This window comes from Ursus arctos, unplaced genomic scaffold (assembly GCF_023065955.2).
Source record: "Ursus arctos isolate Adak ecotype North America unplaced genomic scaffold, UrsArc2.0 scaffold_22, whole genome shotgun sequence".
NCBI lineage: Eukaryota > Metazoa > Chordata > Mammalia > Carnivora > Ursidae > Ursus > Ursus arctos.
The window spans coordinates 40570422-40588827 of record NW_026622897.1 but is presented as its reverse complement, the minus strand read 5'-3'; the positions used below and the strand labels follow the sequence as shown (position 1 = coordinate 40588827).

The 18406-nt window shown below is 37.7% G+C and overlaps 1 protein-coding gene across 4 annotated transcripts in view; it reads right to left on the bottom strand.

Moving 5' to 3' along the window:
- The window catches only part of NOX4 (NADPH oxidase 4), a 183579-nt gene that overhangs the window by 50759 nt on the left and 114414 nt on the right, over positions 1 to 18406 (bottom strand). For all 4 annotated transcript variants that reach the window (XM_057316663.1, XM_057316662.1, XM_057316665.1 and 1 more), the window contains one exon: positions 9243 to 9324. In XM_057316663.1, coding sequence (XP_057172646.1) covers positions 9243 to 9324 — 82 coding nt within the window. The remainder of the gene's footprint in view (positions 1 to 9242; positions 9325 to 18406) is intronic.

Sequence of the window (18406 nt, the reverse complement as noted above, 5' to 3'; positions counted from 1 at the left end):
TTGAAAGGGAGGTCAATTCAGCTTGCCTGTACCTTTCATGAGGATGGATGAAGATGGGATGGCTGGGATGAGGATGTGATGACTGAAGTTGAAGGAGTCATCTTGCAACCACGAGAGGGAAAGAGAGGACAGGAGCAAACCCCTCAGATGTGATATGCTGACAACAAATTCCAGCCACCAAGTATCTTGGTACTTTTGGCTACATGAGAAAAATAAGCCCCCCTCATTTTTAGCTACATTTCTATTTTATGTAGCTGAATGCTAACACACCTGATAAGCTTTTCACATTGTACCCGGACACACTAAGCATTTAATAAATCTTAGATATTATTATTAACAATAACAAAGGTTGAAATTCACATCCATTTAATACTAATGGAAAGTTTCCATTTTTGGAAAATTATTTGCTTTTCTTATTGTTATCTGATTAGCTTTCACTTTAAAAAGTTCTTCTAATTCGGGGCGCCTGGGTGGCACAGCGGTTAAGCGCCTGCCTTCGGCTCAGGGCGTGATCCCGGTGTTATGGGATCGAGCCCCACATCAGGCTCTTCAGCTATGAGCCTACTTCTTCCTCTCCCGCTCCCCCTGCTTGTGTTCCTGCTCTCGCTGGCTGTCTCTATCTCTGTCAAATAGATAAATAAAATCTTTAAAAAAAAAAGTTCTTCTAATTAAAAAAACAATCAAAAACGATCTCAGACCCCTACCTCTAAATTCTAAAATGAGATGTAGTAATAGATACTCTTCACTGAACACTTAATTTAATCCAGGGTCTACACTTGTTCTGTGTACCCCTTCCCTCCTAATCTACACAACAGCTCTCACAGGAGGTATTATCTCCCTCATACTGCACTGGGAACTAAAACCCAAAAATGCTAAGTAATTTTCTCGTGGCCACACTTCTTCTATTAAAGGAAAGACTCATCCAATTCCTTATGAGTCTGACTCCAAAGCTCATTTTCTTAGTGATCACATACTAACCATTACAGTCTGTTGTAAATTATTTTGGTTAGGGATAATACAGAAAGGCAAATAAAGTCTGAAAGGGGCACATTGTGCCAAGGAACTCCTGGAAAAACCTCCTTTGCAGGCTAGAAGTGTTCAGGGCCATTCTTTATATAACAATTCTTCCTTTTTCTGGGAAAAACATGGATGTCATGAACTGTTTCTCTGGAGACGATGGTGTTGCAGTTTTAGACCATTCTACTCCCAGAAGATAATCACATGAGTAAAAACAGCAAGAAGTGAGAGGGAGTTAAAAAGCCTGAGATGGTCTTCAAAATCTTTCTACCTTGCTCTAGTGGTCCTCAAATGTTACTGTGCATCAGAATTTCCTGGAAGGTTTGTTAAACACAGAGTGCTGGGCCCCACCCCCAGATTTTCTGAGTAACTAAGTATGGGCTGAAGTCTGAGAAACTGTATTTCTAACAATATTCCATGTTGCACTTATGTTGCTGATGGAGAAGATAAGAAAGATGGGAAGTGAGTTAGTACAGGTGGTGATTAAATATGTTGATCAGGGTAAGCCCTTAATGTTTGAGTTAAGACTTGGTGGGAGTAGTAGGTCGTGGTCCATATTGTTTGGACTTTTTTTTTTCCTTTTTAGAATTTTTTAAAAGGATTGATTTATTTATTTGAGAAAGAGAGAGCACGTGTGCACATGAGATAGAGAGAAAGAGAGAGTGAGCAAGTGCATGAGTGCAGGGGAGGGGCAGAGGGAGAGGGAGAAGCAGACTCCACGCTGATCAGGGAGCCCAATGACATGGGGCTCGATCCCAGGACCCCAACATCATGACCTGAGCCAAAGGCAGATGCTTAATACACTGAGCCACCTAGTTACCCCTTGTCTGGACTTTAGGAATAACTTAAGGAAAGAGACTTCACCAGCAAAGGGTTAAGAAATCTCTGTAATTAATGTGTGATTATTACTTAATGCAATCTCACGCATAAATAAAAAGCAACACTGTTTAAAAAACCATTTTGACTGATGTTTGTTTCTTGAAATTCTGAATTATTCAATCAAGGCCTTACAAATAGAAGCCATTAATTAATTTAGGATCTGCAAAGAAAAAAGCTCTTTGACAAGGAATTCCAATAAACAGACATATTGTTAAAATTTATGACTTGATAAATTTAATATGAGACTTTTAAAATTCACCTCAGCTATAGAGTTCATAAACTGTTCCTGAAATCATGGCTTCACTTTGATGACACCTCACTCTTGTAGAGCTGGGAATATTGTTGACAAGCTGGAAATCGCCTATGCAAAAATATTCTTGAGTTCCATAAGTTGTTCTAGCAAATGATTGAATCCAAGGAGGAGGTCGTGGGAATTTCTGATTTGTACCCTGCAAAAAGGAGGTAGTTCTAGTCCAAGGAAGTTAAAGTGGGATTTTAAGATTGGTAGCAAAGGAAGAACTTCAGGTAACATTCTGTCTCACCTGACAGATAATCTCTGAGTCAAACCAAACAAATAAACAACAACCCCAAATCTTAAATGCTGCCTGAGAAGATGTGTAATAGTGGAGAATGGAGGATGGGTCAGAACAAAGAAAACAGACAGCTCTTAAAGGCACTAGCTAGAGAATCATAAGTGCTTACCTTGTCCCCTAGAAAGTGTTACTTTCTCAGCTTGTTTTGATATTTCGGCTGCCCAGCTTCATGGCTACAGGCTCCTCTTGGCCCTATCCTTGAACCAGTTCTTACTTGAGTCCAAAATAAGCTGTTCTCTCACTGAGCACTGAGGTATCCTTATTGCTTGCCCACTAGCCTTGCACTAACAGTTTCTTGACTTACCACACGTCTGAGCCAGTCTTTACAAGTTCCCAACTACCTCAGTTTTTGTAGGATTGTTTGTGGGGTTTGGTGGTCTGCTTGGCTTTTGCAGTCCTGATGGCAGAGTTTCTACATGTAAATGTCAGCCCAAGGGTTGGACCTATTACCTACTGAGAGACCAGCTTAATTCTGACATCTTGCTTGCTATGTTCACCAAAATCAAAAGAACTGGGAATCCTCATTACTGCATCCTGTACTTTAGTCAGAACACCAGCTTGTTAGATCTCTTGCCAGACAGGTACTGGAATATCACCTACTATACAAAAGAAAACCTACATTTAGGGATGAGAGGATGAAAAACAGTAATCCTTTAATGAAAGGCAATACTAAAACGTTAGGTATATTGGGAAGAACATGATGCATAGCTGTGACTGTGGAAACGATACAGAACCACCTCTGTCAGGCAGAACAGCATGTCCCTTCTGGCAGGATCTAGATTGGATTGAAGACACTAAGGCAGACAATGTGGTAGAAACTTTCCCCTACCCTGAGGTAAGGCACAGCTTTGAGAAAAGGCAGAAGAGAGCTGAGAATGAGGATGATGGTAAGAACTCACATTTGCAAGAGGCAGGTACTTTACATTGTTTTATTGAACGATCACGAAGTCTTACAAGGTAGAATTATGCCAGGCACTATGCATTCCTCAAAGCAACATTAGAGGGAAGCTACTTGTGAAATAATAAGAAATACTGATATTGTTCTCTGCCCCTGGTTCTTGACACAGAGCTCCTAAGACCTTTGTAATTTTCTTAGTGGTAGATGCATCTGACACAGAGTTCCTAAATCTCTTGGAATTTCCTGGGTGATGGGAACTTATTTTGTTCTAATGAGGTGACTCTTGGTAGGCTCATGGATAGGGGCCTACTCATCAGAAACAACAAGCCAGGGGTGCCTGGGTGGCTCAATTGGTTAAGCATCTGACTCTTCATTTTGGCTCAGGGCATGATCTCAGGGTAGTGGGATCAAGTTCCAAGTCATGCTTGAGATTCTCTGCCCCTCCCGCCCTGTGTGCTTGCTCTCTCTCTTACTCTTTCTCTCCAAAATAAATAAATAAATCTTTAAAAAAGAAAGAAACACCAGGCCATGACTTAAAGCTCAGAATGTTAAGCTCTACCCTCTATTTTCTGGAGAGGGACGAGGAGCTGGAAATGAAGTTAATAATCAATCATGCCTCTGTAATGAAACTTCCATAAAAACCCCAATGGTATGGGGTTCAGAGAACTTCCAAGTTGGTGAACACATCTACAGGCCAGATGCGTGGTGCACCCCAACTCCACGGGGACAGAAGCTCCTGCACTCAAGACCCTTCTAGATCTTGTTCTATGTATTTCTTCATCTGGCTGTTTATGTTTGTCTATTTCCCTTAGCATATTCTTTACTACATACTAACTCCATAAAATATTCTTGAGTTCCATAAGCTGTTCTAGCAAATGATTGAATCCAAGGAGGAGGTCGTGGGAATTTCTGATTTGTACCCAATGTGGACAGAAATTGTGGATAAATTGGGGACCTGCTACCTGCAACTGGCATTTGAAATGGGGGTGGACAGTCTTATGGGACTGAGCCCTTAACCTGTGGGGTCTGTACAAACTCTGGTTAGTGTCAGAATTGAATTGAATTGAATTGAATTGTAAGACACCCAGCTGGTATTGAAGAATTGGTTGGTGTGGGAAAAATCACATCCCGCACCTGGTGTCTGAAGAATTGTATGTGAGAGTAAAAGCAACAAGGAGTTTTTCCTATAGCACTATTATAACCTCCATACCTTCATTTGAAATAGAGACCAAAAAAAAAAAAATGATGCTCAGAGAGATCTACCACTTGTCCCCAGCCCTGGGACCACTAATGCAGGATGTGACCCAAATGAAAAAGCTTGAACCCCTTCTTTGAACTTCTTCTTCTCCCCTGCCCTTCCCCTCTCCCTTTTCATCCTCCTGCCCTTTGTCCAGTAGTCATGACATTTCTGTCACGTGCCTCCTAAAATCTTCAGATATCTATCTGCTTTTCCCTATTATTATCACCATGGAATCTATTCTTTCTCATTGCCTTCCTGAACATGAAATTGCCAGCTAGCTAGTGTGCTCGCCCCATGCAGTGCCTCTCTGGCTCCATGATAAAACTATGAACGTGCGAATCTAATGAGTTTGCTCCTTTCCTTAAGTTCTTTCATGATGCTCCACTGTCTTTATCACAGAGTCCAAACTCATTTAAATGGCAATCCAGGTCCCTCATGGAGTGGTCCCTGCCCTCATTGCTCCTTAAACCCCAGCTCTCAGTGTGTGTGTATGTACGAGCATATGCACAGACACATGCACGTGTACACGTGTGCCTACACACACATATGCACACGTCCACAAAGCTTTTTCAACCAGAATACCTGCAGGTGATCTCTCAATGAACAAGCCACTTCCATGGCTCTATATGTTCCAGCTAAAAAGACTCTATCTGGTTCCATAGCACTTGTCAAGATTTTATTCAAAGGGAACTTTCCATGAATTACCTAGACTGGAAGACATGTTCTGCTCTCTTCTCCCACTGAGTTTAGTGCATTTCTCTATAACTTTAGGTCTTATCACATCACTATAATTAATTTCTCCATTAAAGTCTGACTCTGTTTTTCACCTACTAGACTCTAGGTTCCTCAAAGCCATATGCTATGTTTTCATTATTTTTGTATTCTCAGTAATTGTGACTGATTCTAGCGTACAGTAATTTTTCAATAAATATTTGAAGAATGGATTAATGGAAAAATGGACAGACGAATGAATGAGAGGCAGGATAGCACAATTAGGGGTAATTTGGGGACAAAGCAGACCTTGAATTTGGGACCCAGCTCTTCTATATGACTTTGGATAAGTCACTTAACCCTTTTAAGTCCTCTAATATATAAAATTTGTACAATCGGGGAAATAGTACTACCTAACTCATAGGAAATGACAAAGATTAAATGAAATAATATATATAAAGCACATAACACAATCATGGCATGTAGAAAGTATTAAGTGCTAAGTATTTTTATTATGAATAGGGATAACTTAGCTCCAGTGACAAATGTATTACACACATACAGATTGAACAAAAATTACTAAAGAGAGAGAGAAGGCTGCTGGAAGAAGAGGAACCCAAAATTTTCTTTGGAAAGAAAAAGGAAGACAAGTTGGAGAAAAGATGAAATCTGGAAAAGTTTTCTGAGGCTTTGCAGTTAACCACCTGATATCACCGCTTGAAGCCATTGTTAAGCAGTACACTGGAAATGAGAATGGGTTGAGGCATTGCTTTTGTCTAAATAAGCAAGGTTATCCTTTCATAGCAAACCAAATCAAAAGGAATACTTCTGAATTTTATCATAAATAATATTTCTTTCTCTAAAGAGTACTGAGATTAAGCATTCCAGAGTACTTGATCTTCATGAGAACAAAATAAAGATATGCCACATTTTATTCCTACATTTTCATAAAATTTTTATACATATAATGGTTAAACTTCCAGAGCGGTCATGTTCTGTTGGCCTAATTGCTAAAATGATTGCAAGCCACTTGTGAGTAAAATTATGCCAAATGTCTTCAACCATTTTATGTCTCTAAGCTACATTCACAAGGATAAGAATATTTATAGCTACCCTCTAGTTCAAATACATTGTAAACGTAAATGCTTCAAAGTTAGTAACAGTGACACCAGCTAGAAATGAGCAACAAAACTTAAGTTTCATTATCTCCATTTCTTTCCTCTAACCTATGAATCAACAACATTTATTTCGTATTAAGTATACATTCATTTTCTTCTTTTCATTCACCTGTCTCTTTCTGACAATGGTCATACCTATTCATGCTCCAAGAATTCTCATGAGGCAATGTCTTCAATTACATCCTGATGAGAATGGCTTTGGCAATGGATCAAATGCAAGATCACAAACGTAAGAACATGATGAATGAACATTATTATATTTTACAACAATGTTTCCCAGCAGGGAACATTTTTTTTAAATGGCTTTCCGTTAAAACATACACACACAAACACACATACACACATAGACACATTTCAAGAACTTTTCCCTGTTTCATTATTCGTTAGATGTCTCTTGATAACCAGATGCTTAAGATGAAAGGGACAATATGCTGACTAGAGATCCTACCCCTAACCCAATAACCACTGTTCACTCACCAGCTTATATTAACCAGGGTAGAGTGAGTCTCACTTAAAGAATGTCGGCTATACTATGCTCCGTAAACATCACCCTGTGACATTATATATAGGGCATACAAGGACATAATATAGGGCAAACAAGTTGCTTCTTAAACCATATTCTAACTCTTAAAACATCTCTCACTAATAGTCTACATTCAGTGAGTCAGTAAAACAAGCAGAAAAGTGAGGGAAAATAATCTCAATATAAATAGGTATATTACACTGTGAATGAGAGCAACAAATACTAATGGTCTGATTAAATTCTCAGCTTTCCAGAAATTTTTGCATGTCATGAAATGACAAATTCCTTGACTTACAGTTATCCTCAGTAATGAATAAATGATAGAATATTTGAGAGTGAGTACAAATGAGAGACTAAATGAGAATATTGAAAACCATGAATAATCCAAAAAGAGTTTAAATTAGGTCTAGACATACACAAATCCCTGCCCACTTGTATTTATTGACTGGCTTTTACTACAACTGCCTCTTCTTCTACCCCAGCATTCTTTACCTGGGTATTATTTACATGCTTAGAGTTTTTGCTCCTATGATCTTCCCTGGACCAATTTAACACTCCTTAGGCACAGCACAAACAGAATTCTATTACCCTTTCTCTGTTCTATCAGCACCTCCTAAAATTCTACTCCCAAACTAGACATTCTATGGACAATGGGAGGATGCAAATGCTTAATATTCTATAACCTAAATAAACCAATTGTATTTAACCCAGAATTTTTATATAAATACTATTCAGACCCAGAAACCTTTACTTAGCATGCTTTCATTTGACAGTTCGGAAAATTGCAACTCATAATGATGTTAAGTGACCACCAAAGAAGTGCCTCATATTGGCATCTAGCAATAATCCAGAAATATTAAATAGATAGTTCTTCTCCAAATATTATTAAGGGCAGGTGATAAAGGTAACCTGATATAAGAATTATCCTCCGAGATCTGTGTGTCAAGCTCAGTTCTAAACATTTTTTTGTTTACTAATTTACTTACTCTTCAGAACACGCCTGAGTGGTAGGTCTTATTATCTCTCCCCTTCCACAGAGGTGGAAACTGAGACACAGAGGGTTAGGTAACCCCAGTCACAAAGCACAGCTGGTAAGGCAGTCTGCTTCATAGTCTACACTCTTTTTTTTTTTTCACTCTTCACTCTTACTCACCCCAACATGGTGTTTGTGTCATCAATGGATGACTTTTATTCTATTAGTCCACAGATGCCCCTCAAAAACAAAATAAACAAACACAAAAACTACACTAAGGATTAGACACTCACAAAGAATTCTCACATGGTATCTCTGTTAAATATCAGAATTATATTGGAATATCACTGTCAGAGCAAGAAGGATACGTGTAAGAACATACAGCTAAGGAATCCTAGGGAAATAGCGGGAAACAGATTACCAACGTGTAATCTGAGAAGCGACTGTGATTCCCGTCTTCAAGAAAAGGTATCAGGTGGACAGTAAGCCTAAGAGGCAGAAGAGCAGGCATCACCGGCCTCTGCAAACAGCAACTGGAGGCAAAAATACTGATAGACATGCATCAATGCCTGCAGGCTCCTCCATGCTCTCTATCATGAAAAGTAATGTACGCATGGAACACTGTCCAGGCCTGCTATGTCCCTCAGGAGGGTCCCTGTGAGGGGACTAGAAGATTATTGCTAGAGATTAAATATGGATTAATATGTGGCATCTAAGAGAAGAAAAGGTCTGCCCTGTATAAGAAAGGGTCAGGAGATTTCACTTCCCATAATTATCAAGATAATAAAGAAGAATATACAGAAATTACTAAAATCATATCTAACAGGCAGTTCTGAAAACCACTTAATACAATATGAATGAATCCTTGCATTCAAAGGCTAGAAACTAGGAAACCAGATGAGGGATCACCCACAAAATATCTGTTGCTGTTGATACAGAATCAAGTAAAAAGAGGCACAACCAGACGCAGATGCAGGTAACTTGCAGTTTGCACTCTGCAAATACTCCTACTCACAGCTGGGCTGTAGTGCTGGAAAGGCTTTTTTCTCTAACCCAGCTGTGAAGAGCCTGAGACATTACAGTGCAGGAGATGCCCTCGTTAATTAGGTTAGGGTATTCTAGCTTTCTCAGAAATCCTTAGAAAGAAAATATTTTGTTTTTGTCCCCCCAGATCTTCCCCATCACTATGCCTGTCCCCTTCCCAATATCCAGTGAACTCCTAGTGCTTACTTGGGATACTTTCTAGATTGAATGAAGGGCAGAATCTCGGAGTCTTGATTAGAAGGTGGAAGTAGTAAATCTCGAAACCGTTCTGTCAAAAGAAAAATAAATGTCAAGTTGTGAAAAAATAAAAGTCACAAAAATAACTTCAAAATGCAATTATTACCTATTGTTTTAATTTGTCGACTATTTCGACTGCACATCTTTTATTAGAAATGTGCCCACCATTTTGTATAGTACTGACATACATCTATTTCACTTTAATGACTATATCTTCTTATGATTAAGATATTGCAACAACTGCCAATACAAAAATAAAAAGTATCCATCAGTATAGACTAGTAAAATCTTATAATTGAAAGATTAGAGGAAGCACTCATGACCAATAAATAGACCTAAGAGATGTGCAATCTCATTAGTAACCCGGGAAGTGCGAATCAAAGCCACATATCATTAGACAGCATTCATATTATGTGGCATTCGATTGATAGAATAAATCTCACAAGACCAAGTATTAGAGATGATGTGGATCAACATAAGCTCTCATATATTTCTGGTGGGAATGCAAGTTGATACAAAAGCTTTGGAAAACAATTTGTGATTATCTTCTAAGTTTAACCTCTGTGTACCCTATGAGCCAATATTTCCATTCCCAGGTATATACTCTGCAGAAAGATTCGTACATAATGTCTTAGGCAGCAAGTAAAAGAATACTCATAGCAGCACTGTTCATTACAACATAGAAACTACTCAATTGCCCATCAACAGGAGAACAGATAATTTGCAGTACACACACACAACAGAATATTACTTGAAGTGAAACTGAATGAAATCAGTTACAAATAAAAACATGGTAAACTGGTGAGTGGAAAAAATACTAGTAGATTACATACAGAAAAATATCATTTGTTGAGTTAAGAAACAACTAAGCAATGTATTATTTAGAAATATGTATAAAACAAAACAAACCAATGAAAAAATGAATAATGTACATAATCCAAGATAATGGTTATCTTTTAGAAGGGGTAAGAAGATGAAATAGGAGAAAAGCAAAAGGTAGGTCATCAAGGGGCGCCTGGGTGGTACAGTGGTTAAGCGTCTGCCTTTGGCTCAGGGCATGATCCCGGCATTCTGGGATCGAGCCCCACATCAGACTCCTCTGCTGAGAGCCTGCTTCTTCCTCTCCCACTCCCCCTGCTTGTGTTCCCTCTCTTGCTGGCTGTCTCTATCTCTGTCGAATAAATAAATAAAATCTTTTTAAAAAAAAAAGGTAGGTCATCAGTGTTAATATTTCATATCTATATGAAATATATGAAATTTAGATATGTATATAAAATGTATCTATAGCATCATTAAGGAGTAAATGAATGAATGAGGGTCAGGGATTGTCCAATCATAAAGTTGAACATGAACCATGAACCAAAACTTTTACTAACAGAATTCTGCACTTATTAAGTTCATAATGAAGGAAGGAGGGAAAGGAAGAGCAAGAGAAGGAAGGAAAGAAGAAGGTAGGGAAGGAGAGAGGGAGAGAGGGGTGAGAGAAAGAAAGTGGGGGAAAAAAGGAAAAAAGAATGTGGAGGAAGGCAGAATCCTCAGTTCCACTTTAGAAATAGTTGTACTGCATAATTATCTGCATTGCGTAGAGTAGTCTATCATTCTGATGCTGATCCCATATTTCCAGAACTAGATACTCAATTATCTCTAGTCATCCCTATTGGAAGGTTTCCTTGATCCCTCTTCTTTCTTTTCCTTTTCCTCCAAAATCTTGAGTAGATGACCCTACTCTGTGTACTCCTAGTATACTCTGTGCTTACACTCTCACAGAATGTTTCAGATTACATTTTTATTGTTAGATATAATTGTCTATCCACCTCTCCTTCTCCTTCTAGTAGATGGGTATTGTGTTACCTGGATATAGAACATTATCTGATACCTATTAAGATGTTAAATAAATACTAGTTGAAATAATTTTTCCATTTTTACTGCATAAAGAAAATTGCCAAGGTTAATCATAATGACTTTCAGAAAAGCCCAACTGGTCATCTATCAACCATGAAAAGCAAGGGTACCAGAGCTCAAGCCTTGACAGGGTCACACAGTCAGGCTGAGAAAGAGTGCAAAGCCAAAAGTCCAAGCTGCAGTAAATCCATCACTAACTGAAGGTGCACAATTTCCACAAAATACTGAAAATCTGCAGTTGATGACAATCGCCACTTCCCAGTTACCAAATAAGCCAGATGTTAAACATTGGTGAACACAGTGGTTACAAAGTATGCTGAGAAGCAGGATGGGGATTTATCTCCATATTTATTACAACACATTGAATCGGATGTTTAACTGACCTCTCCTCTGCTGCTTGCCATCAGCACTCTGAGGTCCTTACCATACACTTGGGGAGGGACTGAGAAGATCTTAACAGAGGTGGTTGTACTTTAGAGTTCACAGATCTAAGAAAGCACAGTTTATTTTTCTCCTTCATGTACACTTACTCTTTGACTTCATATTTTAAAATTAAATTATATCAACCGATATACTGCTATTTTTAATGAGCACAATTAATGTCAATGAAATGACTAGTAATTTCCTTCCAAAGTGACCCTTATCTTTCAGTACTCATGCCAATTTATGTAGCATTTCATTAAATGAGCACTTTGTAGCGTTTCTCCTTTTCCCCTCCATTTATACCTGTCCTAAACAAATCTTGAAAAACAGAGCCAAAACCTAACCACAAACATGAACTTCACATCAAGTAAAGAAAGAACTGTTCAATCAAACAGCTACATTGAATATGATATATCCTTGGGTGCTAACAATATAAATAAAAGTTTTACTGAATGATTCTCAAACTGATTGAAATGCAGAGAAAAATCAGAATTTTAATGCAAACAACCATAACGTAGTAAAGCTGGAGGTTTTTCCCCGTTTCTATAATCACTAAAAACATTTGATTGTAAATTTGAAAGACAATCTCTAGAGACAACATTATATAGATAGGATTTAAAACACACACACATACACACACAGAGCAAAAGTAGCATATTCGAAATTACTTGCAAATCCACCCAAACTATAAAATCTCTAATGAGTATTCCTACATTTGAAGCATGCTTTAATCTGAGTATCATAAATGCAAGCAACAACAAGCGAACATGAAAATCCTTCGGTAGCCACCATGAATGTGGAAAAAAAAATTCATACATACAAAGAAAATAGCTGCTTAAAATCATATCCTTTTAAAATGTTTATTTTTATTATTATATTCATAAATTCTTAAATATAAACAATTAACTTTATCCCATACAGGTATAATGATTGTTTACTTTTTATGAGAATAAAAATAAATGATAAAAATTATCCTTAGAAAAATCCAAGTAAATGAAAACTTGTTTACAATTCTTACATTAGTCCTTCTTTCGTCTCCCAGATTTCTGCCTATCAACTAATTAATTAGCATCCCATTGTCTATCTGATGCTGGGGAAAAAAGACCAAAATAAACTGGTGTTTTCTCTGTTAAGTACCAGAATTTTTAAAACACTACTTCTTCTCTTGCTGCAAATGTCACACCAGATGATCCGCTTTCTCAGGAGGCCCAAAGTCTATTTCTTAGGAAAATGGCAGTTATCCAAACATTAGATCTCAATCCTTTCACTGGGATCTTAGAATAATTTCATTAAAGCCACTGAAAAGAACCAGAGGATTTTCCAAAAAGTGATATTTTGATGAGGTGACTAATGATGAGATAATGTCTGAAAATGATTGTCTACCAGTCGGTGATATATCTTAATTAAAATAAGCTTTTGTAGACTTTCACCCACTCTTCCTTTCTCCCATCCACTCAATGAAAAGATGGTGAGGCTAAGACACCTGGATGGCATACTACACATGGTAACACTAATTTGGGCTCTCTAGACAATCAATTGTGAGACGATACACTTAATTATTTTAAAGTCAAAGATGAGAAAAATAAAATAATCTTTCCAATTCGAATTCAAATTTTTTTGTACATTTATTGTGACTCAACTTCTTTATCTTCCCCTTTGTGAAAAATGGCCACTTTGTAATCCTCCCCCAAATGCAGAATGTAACAAATACAATACGAATTTGCATAACAACAAAAAACCAGTATGCAAATATGTTTCTGAGATGAGAAGACAATAAAATCTTCTTCCTAGGTCAGAAAAGAAAATAAAATGATGCCTTCCTCCGGTAGTCCAAAAGTCCCTCACATCGGAAGATACGATCATAGACATCTAACGGGTGTCTTCAATAAGAACGTGAGAAACAGCTGCTGTTTGCTGGAGGAACTCTGTGGAAATTTTACCAATTCTAAATCACTGTTTCTTTCAAGTAATCCCCTAACCTTTGCTTCATAGTCTCCACTATGAAAATGAATGTTTTAACTACTTTAAGTATTACATTAACACGGGCAGGAAAGAAAACCAAATAAAACATCCCTAAAGAGTGATAATGTTGCTCTAAAAAACCTGGTAAGAAGTTATTGGAACATAATATAATAAAAAAAATTAAAAATAATTAAAAATAAAATTAAAAAAGAAGTTATTGGGATTTTTATTAATAGATACAAATTTTCTCCTCTTTCTTTTAATGCTCATATTACACTTGATTTGCCAGTTTTAATTTCTTTCTTCAAAGAGCATTCAGACAAAATCCTTCATGAGTATTAAACAGACTCATTAGAGACTTAAACTTAGTTTTAAAACTAACTAGCATCAGGTAACATAGTATTGGAAGTTATAACATAAGTGTTGTAGGAAATAGACATCATCCCCATGCTCTTAATCTTCAAGCAAAATCTGTAAATGATTACACTATAATATTTCTATTATTTTACGAGAAAAACTGAAGATTATCTCATAATACAGGCAGTGTTATAAGTGAGTATGCATGATACAGGGTATACCAAAGAAAGAATCTCTCTTTACTATATGGTGTGCAATACTTAGAAGTAACAGTGTATAATAGAAAAGATGCCAAATTGGTTGTCAGAAAGTCTGAGGTCCTCCACCTTCTTCTGCCTCTGTTCTTAATTCCTTTTCTCAATTGACAAATGAGTTCATTGATCTCTAAGCCACCTTTCAACTTTGAAACACTTAAAGAACATATGCTTAAGGACAGGATGGGAATCTTGCCAAAGCCACTGATGGGGAGGGTGGCTATATATCTTGGTTTGCCTAGGAAGGTGCTGCTTCATGCTTGCTAGCATTCTGCTCGATTTAGTATTCATCTCAAAATCTTATTTTTAAATTAAATGTTACTAATGAAATATGCTAGGGAGGTTGTGGTTGATATAGAGAAGCCCCCCTCCCCATCTGCTTCAGTGAAGTGTTTGTTGTCCCAGTTGTGGAGAGTACAATCCGCAGGTAGCTTCCAGCTGTCACTTCCATCAGGGTCCACCTCAGAAGCAAGGGAAATAAATGACTTTTCCAGAACAGCTCATAACTGGCAGCTGAACAAGGCAGGGATATTTTAGCTTCACGGAGGCCACACCGATGGGCAATATTTGCTCCAGAGCTTCCCATCAGTTTGGCTAAGGCTTATAGAGTCTGCTTGGTGGTTCAACTTCTTCCTCAACCCAATCCCACATCCTTCCTTTTCTCTTCAGGGGTGTTGATCCCTAATAAACATTTTAAATTCATAAATTACTTCTCAGACTCAGTTTCTGGCAATCCCAACCTGCAACACATGGGCTTGCTGGACCCCCACTTTCCACTTAGAGCTTCTGCCATATTCTCCACAGCTACAGGGTGATATGCATGTGTGTGTAGTAAAGTCAGAATAAATAAATTTCTTTTCCAGCCCTTCCCATAAGTAACATAACTGACACCTTCATTGTAAGTACAGACACCCATTGTTAAAATGAAATGCTCTCAGACACACAAACACCTTGGGACAAGTAACACCATTCAGTCTGGGCTGATGGTGGAAGAAATAAATAAATACTCTGCAGACCCTGTGGTATTCTAGCCAATTGTACTAGGCCCTGTGCTACAGTCCAGGAGATGCACACAGCCATCAAGACTGCAGGGGATAGTGTCAGTGACAAATGTAGGAAATTATCATTTAGATTGATAGGAAAATTATATAGGAACGAGAGCTAAATACTCCACCCTAAAGTGTACAGAGCAGGCTGAACACTCTTATTTTGTCCTTTTTTATGAAATACAATAAGTTATTTCAATAGTAATAAGCTAAAATACATAATGATTAATAAAAAAGTAAATACTAAATTTATTTTACTTTTTTCAAAAAAGTTGAACATGTACCTTGAACAAGATGTTTGTCAAGATTTGCCATTCACCCTGGAGGCCATAACAATTTCCCTGAACACACGAAAACACTCAAATCTGTTGATGATGAATCAGGATCTACTTCACAAGTTACTCATTATTTTATGAAAACTATGCATAATGAAGATAATTTAACACGCAAATATATAGAAGGTCCAGTAGGTGATCAATGTTATGAAAAAAAAAAAAACGAGCTTGATAGTAATTGGGATCCATCCAGGTAACCTGGTCTCTGTGTATAATGTCATGTTACAGATTGGCCATTCATCAAAATATAGTAATAAATCAATTCTAATTTCATATTACTGCTCAAAAACCAGTCATTAGTACATGGGAAGGTGAGGAGGAGTGAAGAGAGAGCATGTTCTAAGTGTCCACAAACATCCTACACTCTCTCTTACACTCCTTCCACTGATGCATACCTCAACTTTCTCTACCACAAGGCAGCTTTTATATCCCAAGGGTCTCTGGCCTGTATGCTCAAGTTAGGAAAGATAGGCATGTGTTTCATTTCTCTTTTTCTTTCCTATTTTCCTCTCTGTATTCAATTTCCCGTTCTTTCTCTTTTTTTAATGAAAATCACTCATTCCAAAGAAAATTCTTCTTTCTCACATCTCTGTTTAGTCATTTTCTACCCACCCCCCTTGACTCTATCACAAAAATGCAATAACAGTTCCAACAGACAGTTTTTTCTTTAGAAGGGGCACCTGAGTGGCTTACTGGTTAAGTGTCTGCCTTGGGCTCAGGTCATGATCCCAGGGTCCTGGGATCAAGCCGCGCATCGGGCTCCCTGCTCAGCTGGGAGGCTGCTTGTCCCTCTCTCCCTCCCCCTGCTTATGCTCTCTCTCTCTCTCTCTCAGTCAAATAAATAAATAAAATCTTTAAAAAAAAAAAAAGGAATTGCAGGGAAGAAAGCAAGGTGGTAAAGACCATATTCTGGTTAGTGAGGTCTTCAAAGACATACCTTTAACAATATTATACAAACACAAAAGAATGGTGTCTAACTGTTGAACTTCAAGAAGGAAACAATGGCACAGATGATGAAATAAACTTAGGACTAACAATAAAACATGGGAAATGTTCCCTTCTACTTAAAAGTACAAAACATCAAGAGTAATTTGTTTTTAAATCCTATAAAAGCAGGAGAAAATGAGATTATATAGATAAGGGATTCTGACAGTGGCTCAGTATCTATTCCAATCATGCATTCTGGAATTGAGTTGGATTCAGGGACCCACTGGCCTATGGTGACACACACTGAAGCTGAAACTCCATTAACTTCCCATAAGCCCTGACTGTTACTGGTCTACTACAGTAATGTTTTGGTTCCTCAGGATATAGTACCACCTTAGAGTCAATCTTAGTTCCCCCAAAAGTTGAATATTTCCCTTTCACCCATGCACTCCCCTGCCAAATCATAACATCATTATACAGTTTAATTTTGACATGGAGAGGGTCTTTTGTCAAAGGGACCTGACTATCCCTTTATTAAAGATAGTTCAGAACTGACTCGAGTCAGGGAATTAGAAGAAGGTCTGCACTCTATTGAGATGATTCAGGTTATACCTCTGTTTGCCCATCCTAGAGTTTTATTCCATTTGTGAAAATCAAGTAAGACTTTGGTAAATTGTTCATCTATTTGAGTCCCAAGAATGTCATGGTCAGTTTAGTCAACACCAAAGATCTCCATGGGTCAATCTAATTGGAACACAGTTCCAGGCATCTTGACTTTATCAGTTAAGTGTGGTCTCAGCCCCTGCTTCTCATGGGCCCCATCATCTCCCCTGAGTTCAAAAAGCCTACTGTGGGGCACATGGGTGGCTTTGTCAGGTAAGCACCTGCCTTCTTCGGCTTGAGTCATGATCCCAGAGTCCTGGGATCTAGCCCCGCATCAGGCTTCCTGTTCAGCGTGGGGTCTGCTTCTCCCTTTCCCTCTGCCCCTCCTCCCCACTTGTGTTTCTCTCTCTCTCTCTTAAACAAATAAATAAAATCTTAAAAAAAAAAAGCCCACTTCAATAATGGCCTCTCTCACTTGTCATTCTTGGCCTTCAAATAGTCACCACAGAGCTTTTTCAAGGGTTCTAGAATGTCTATCACCAACGAATTTCTCAAAGCCACAGTGAAAAAATCCGTTATGGGAATTTAGTTAAGGAGCTGATAATCCATCATTCATAATAAATCTTCTCCAGCATTACAATATCTCCAATGTGTTGGATAACCTCATCTACAATATATCTAAGAAGTCTGTAAGAATATACATCAAGAATGAATACGTTTAAGGATATGAGATAAAAGGAAAAAGGTGTTAACTTTTATTATATCTATATCCTGTTTGTATTTCTGATAGTACTTATTTAAGTAGTAATTTTTGAAAAGATAGCTGTATATACTATCAGTGGTACACACACATGAACATCTCTTCAAGGGTATTTGTCATTCACATTGCCTACATTATAGTTTTCATAACAATGTCCACCCTTCCACCTCCTAAGGAAGTCACAACACCAACGAAGAAATACAACATCCACATGTGCAAATACACACACACATGCTGCTTAAAAGAGAAGGTACAAATTAATTTTCCCCATAACATTTAGGAAGTACTGTTTAAATATATAAACAAAATAAGTACATCTAAAAATTCTTTTTTCAGCAAACATTCATTGACCAGGCATCAAGTTAGGTCCTCAATAAGCTGACTAGTAATGAACACAAATGATTTCAAAAGATAAGTGCACTACAAATAAATAAGTGCTAAATGTATACTCCAAGAATCCAGAAGAACAGAACAACCAACATCACCTGGATCTGTCGGTAATAAAAAGCAAAAGAATCAGGAAGGTTTTATTTAAAAAGCGAAA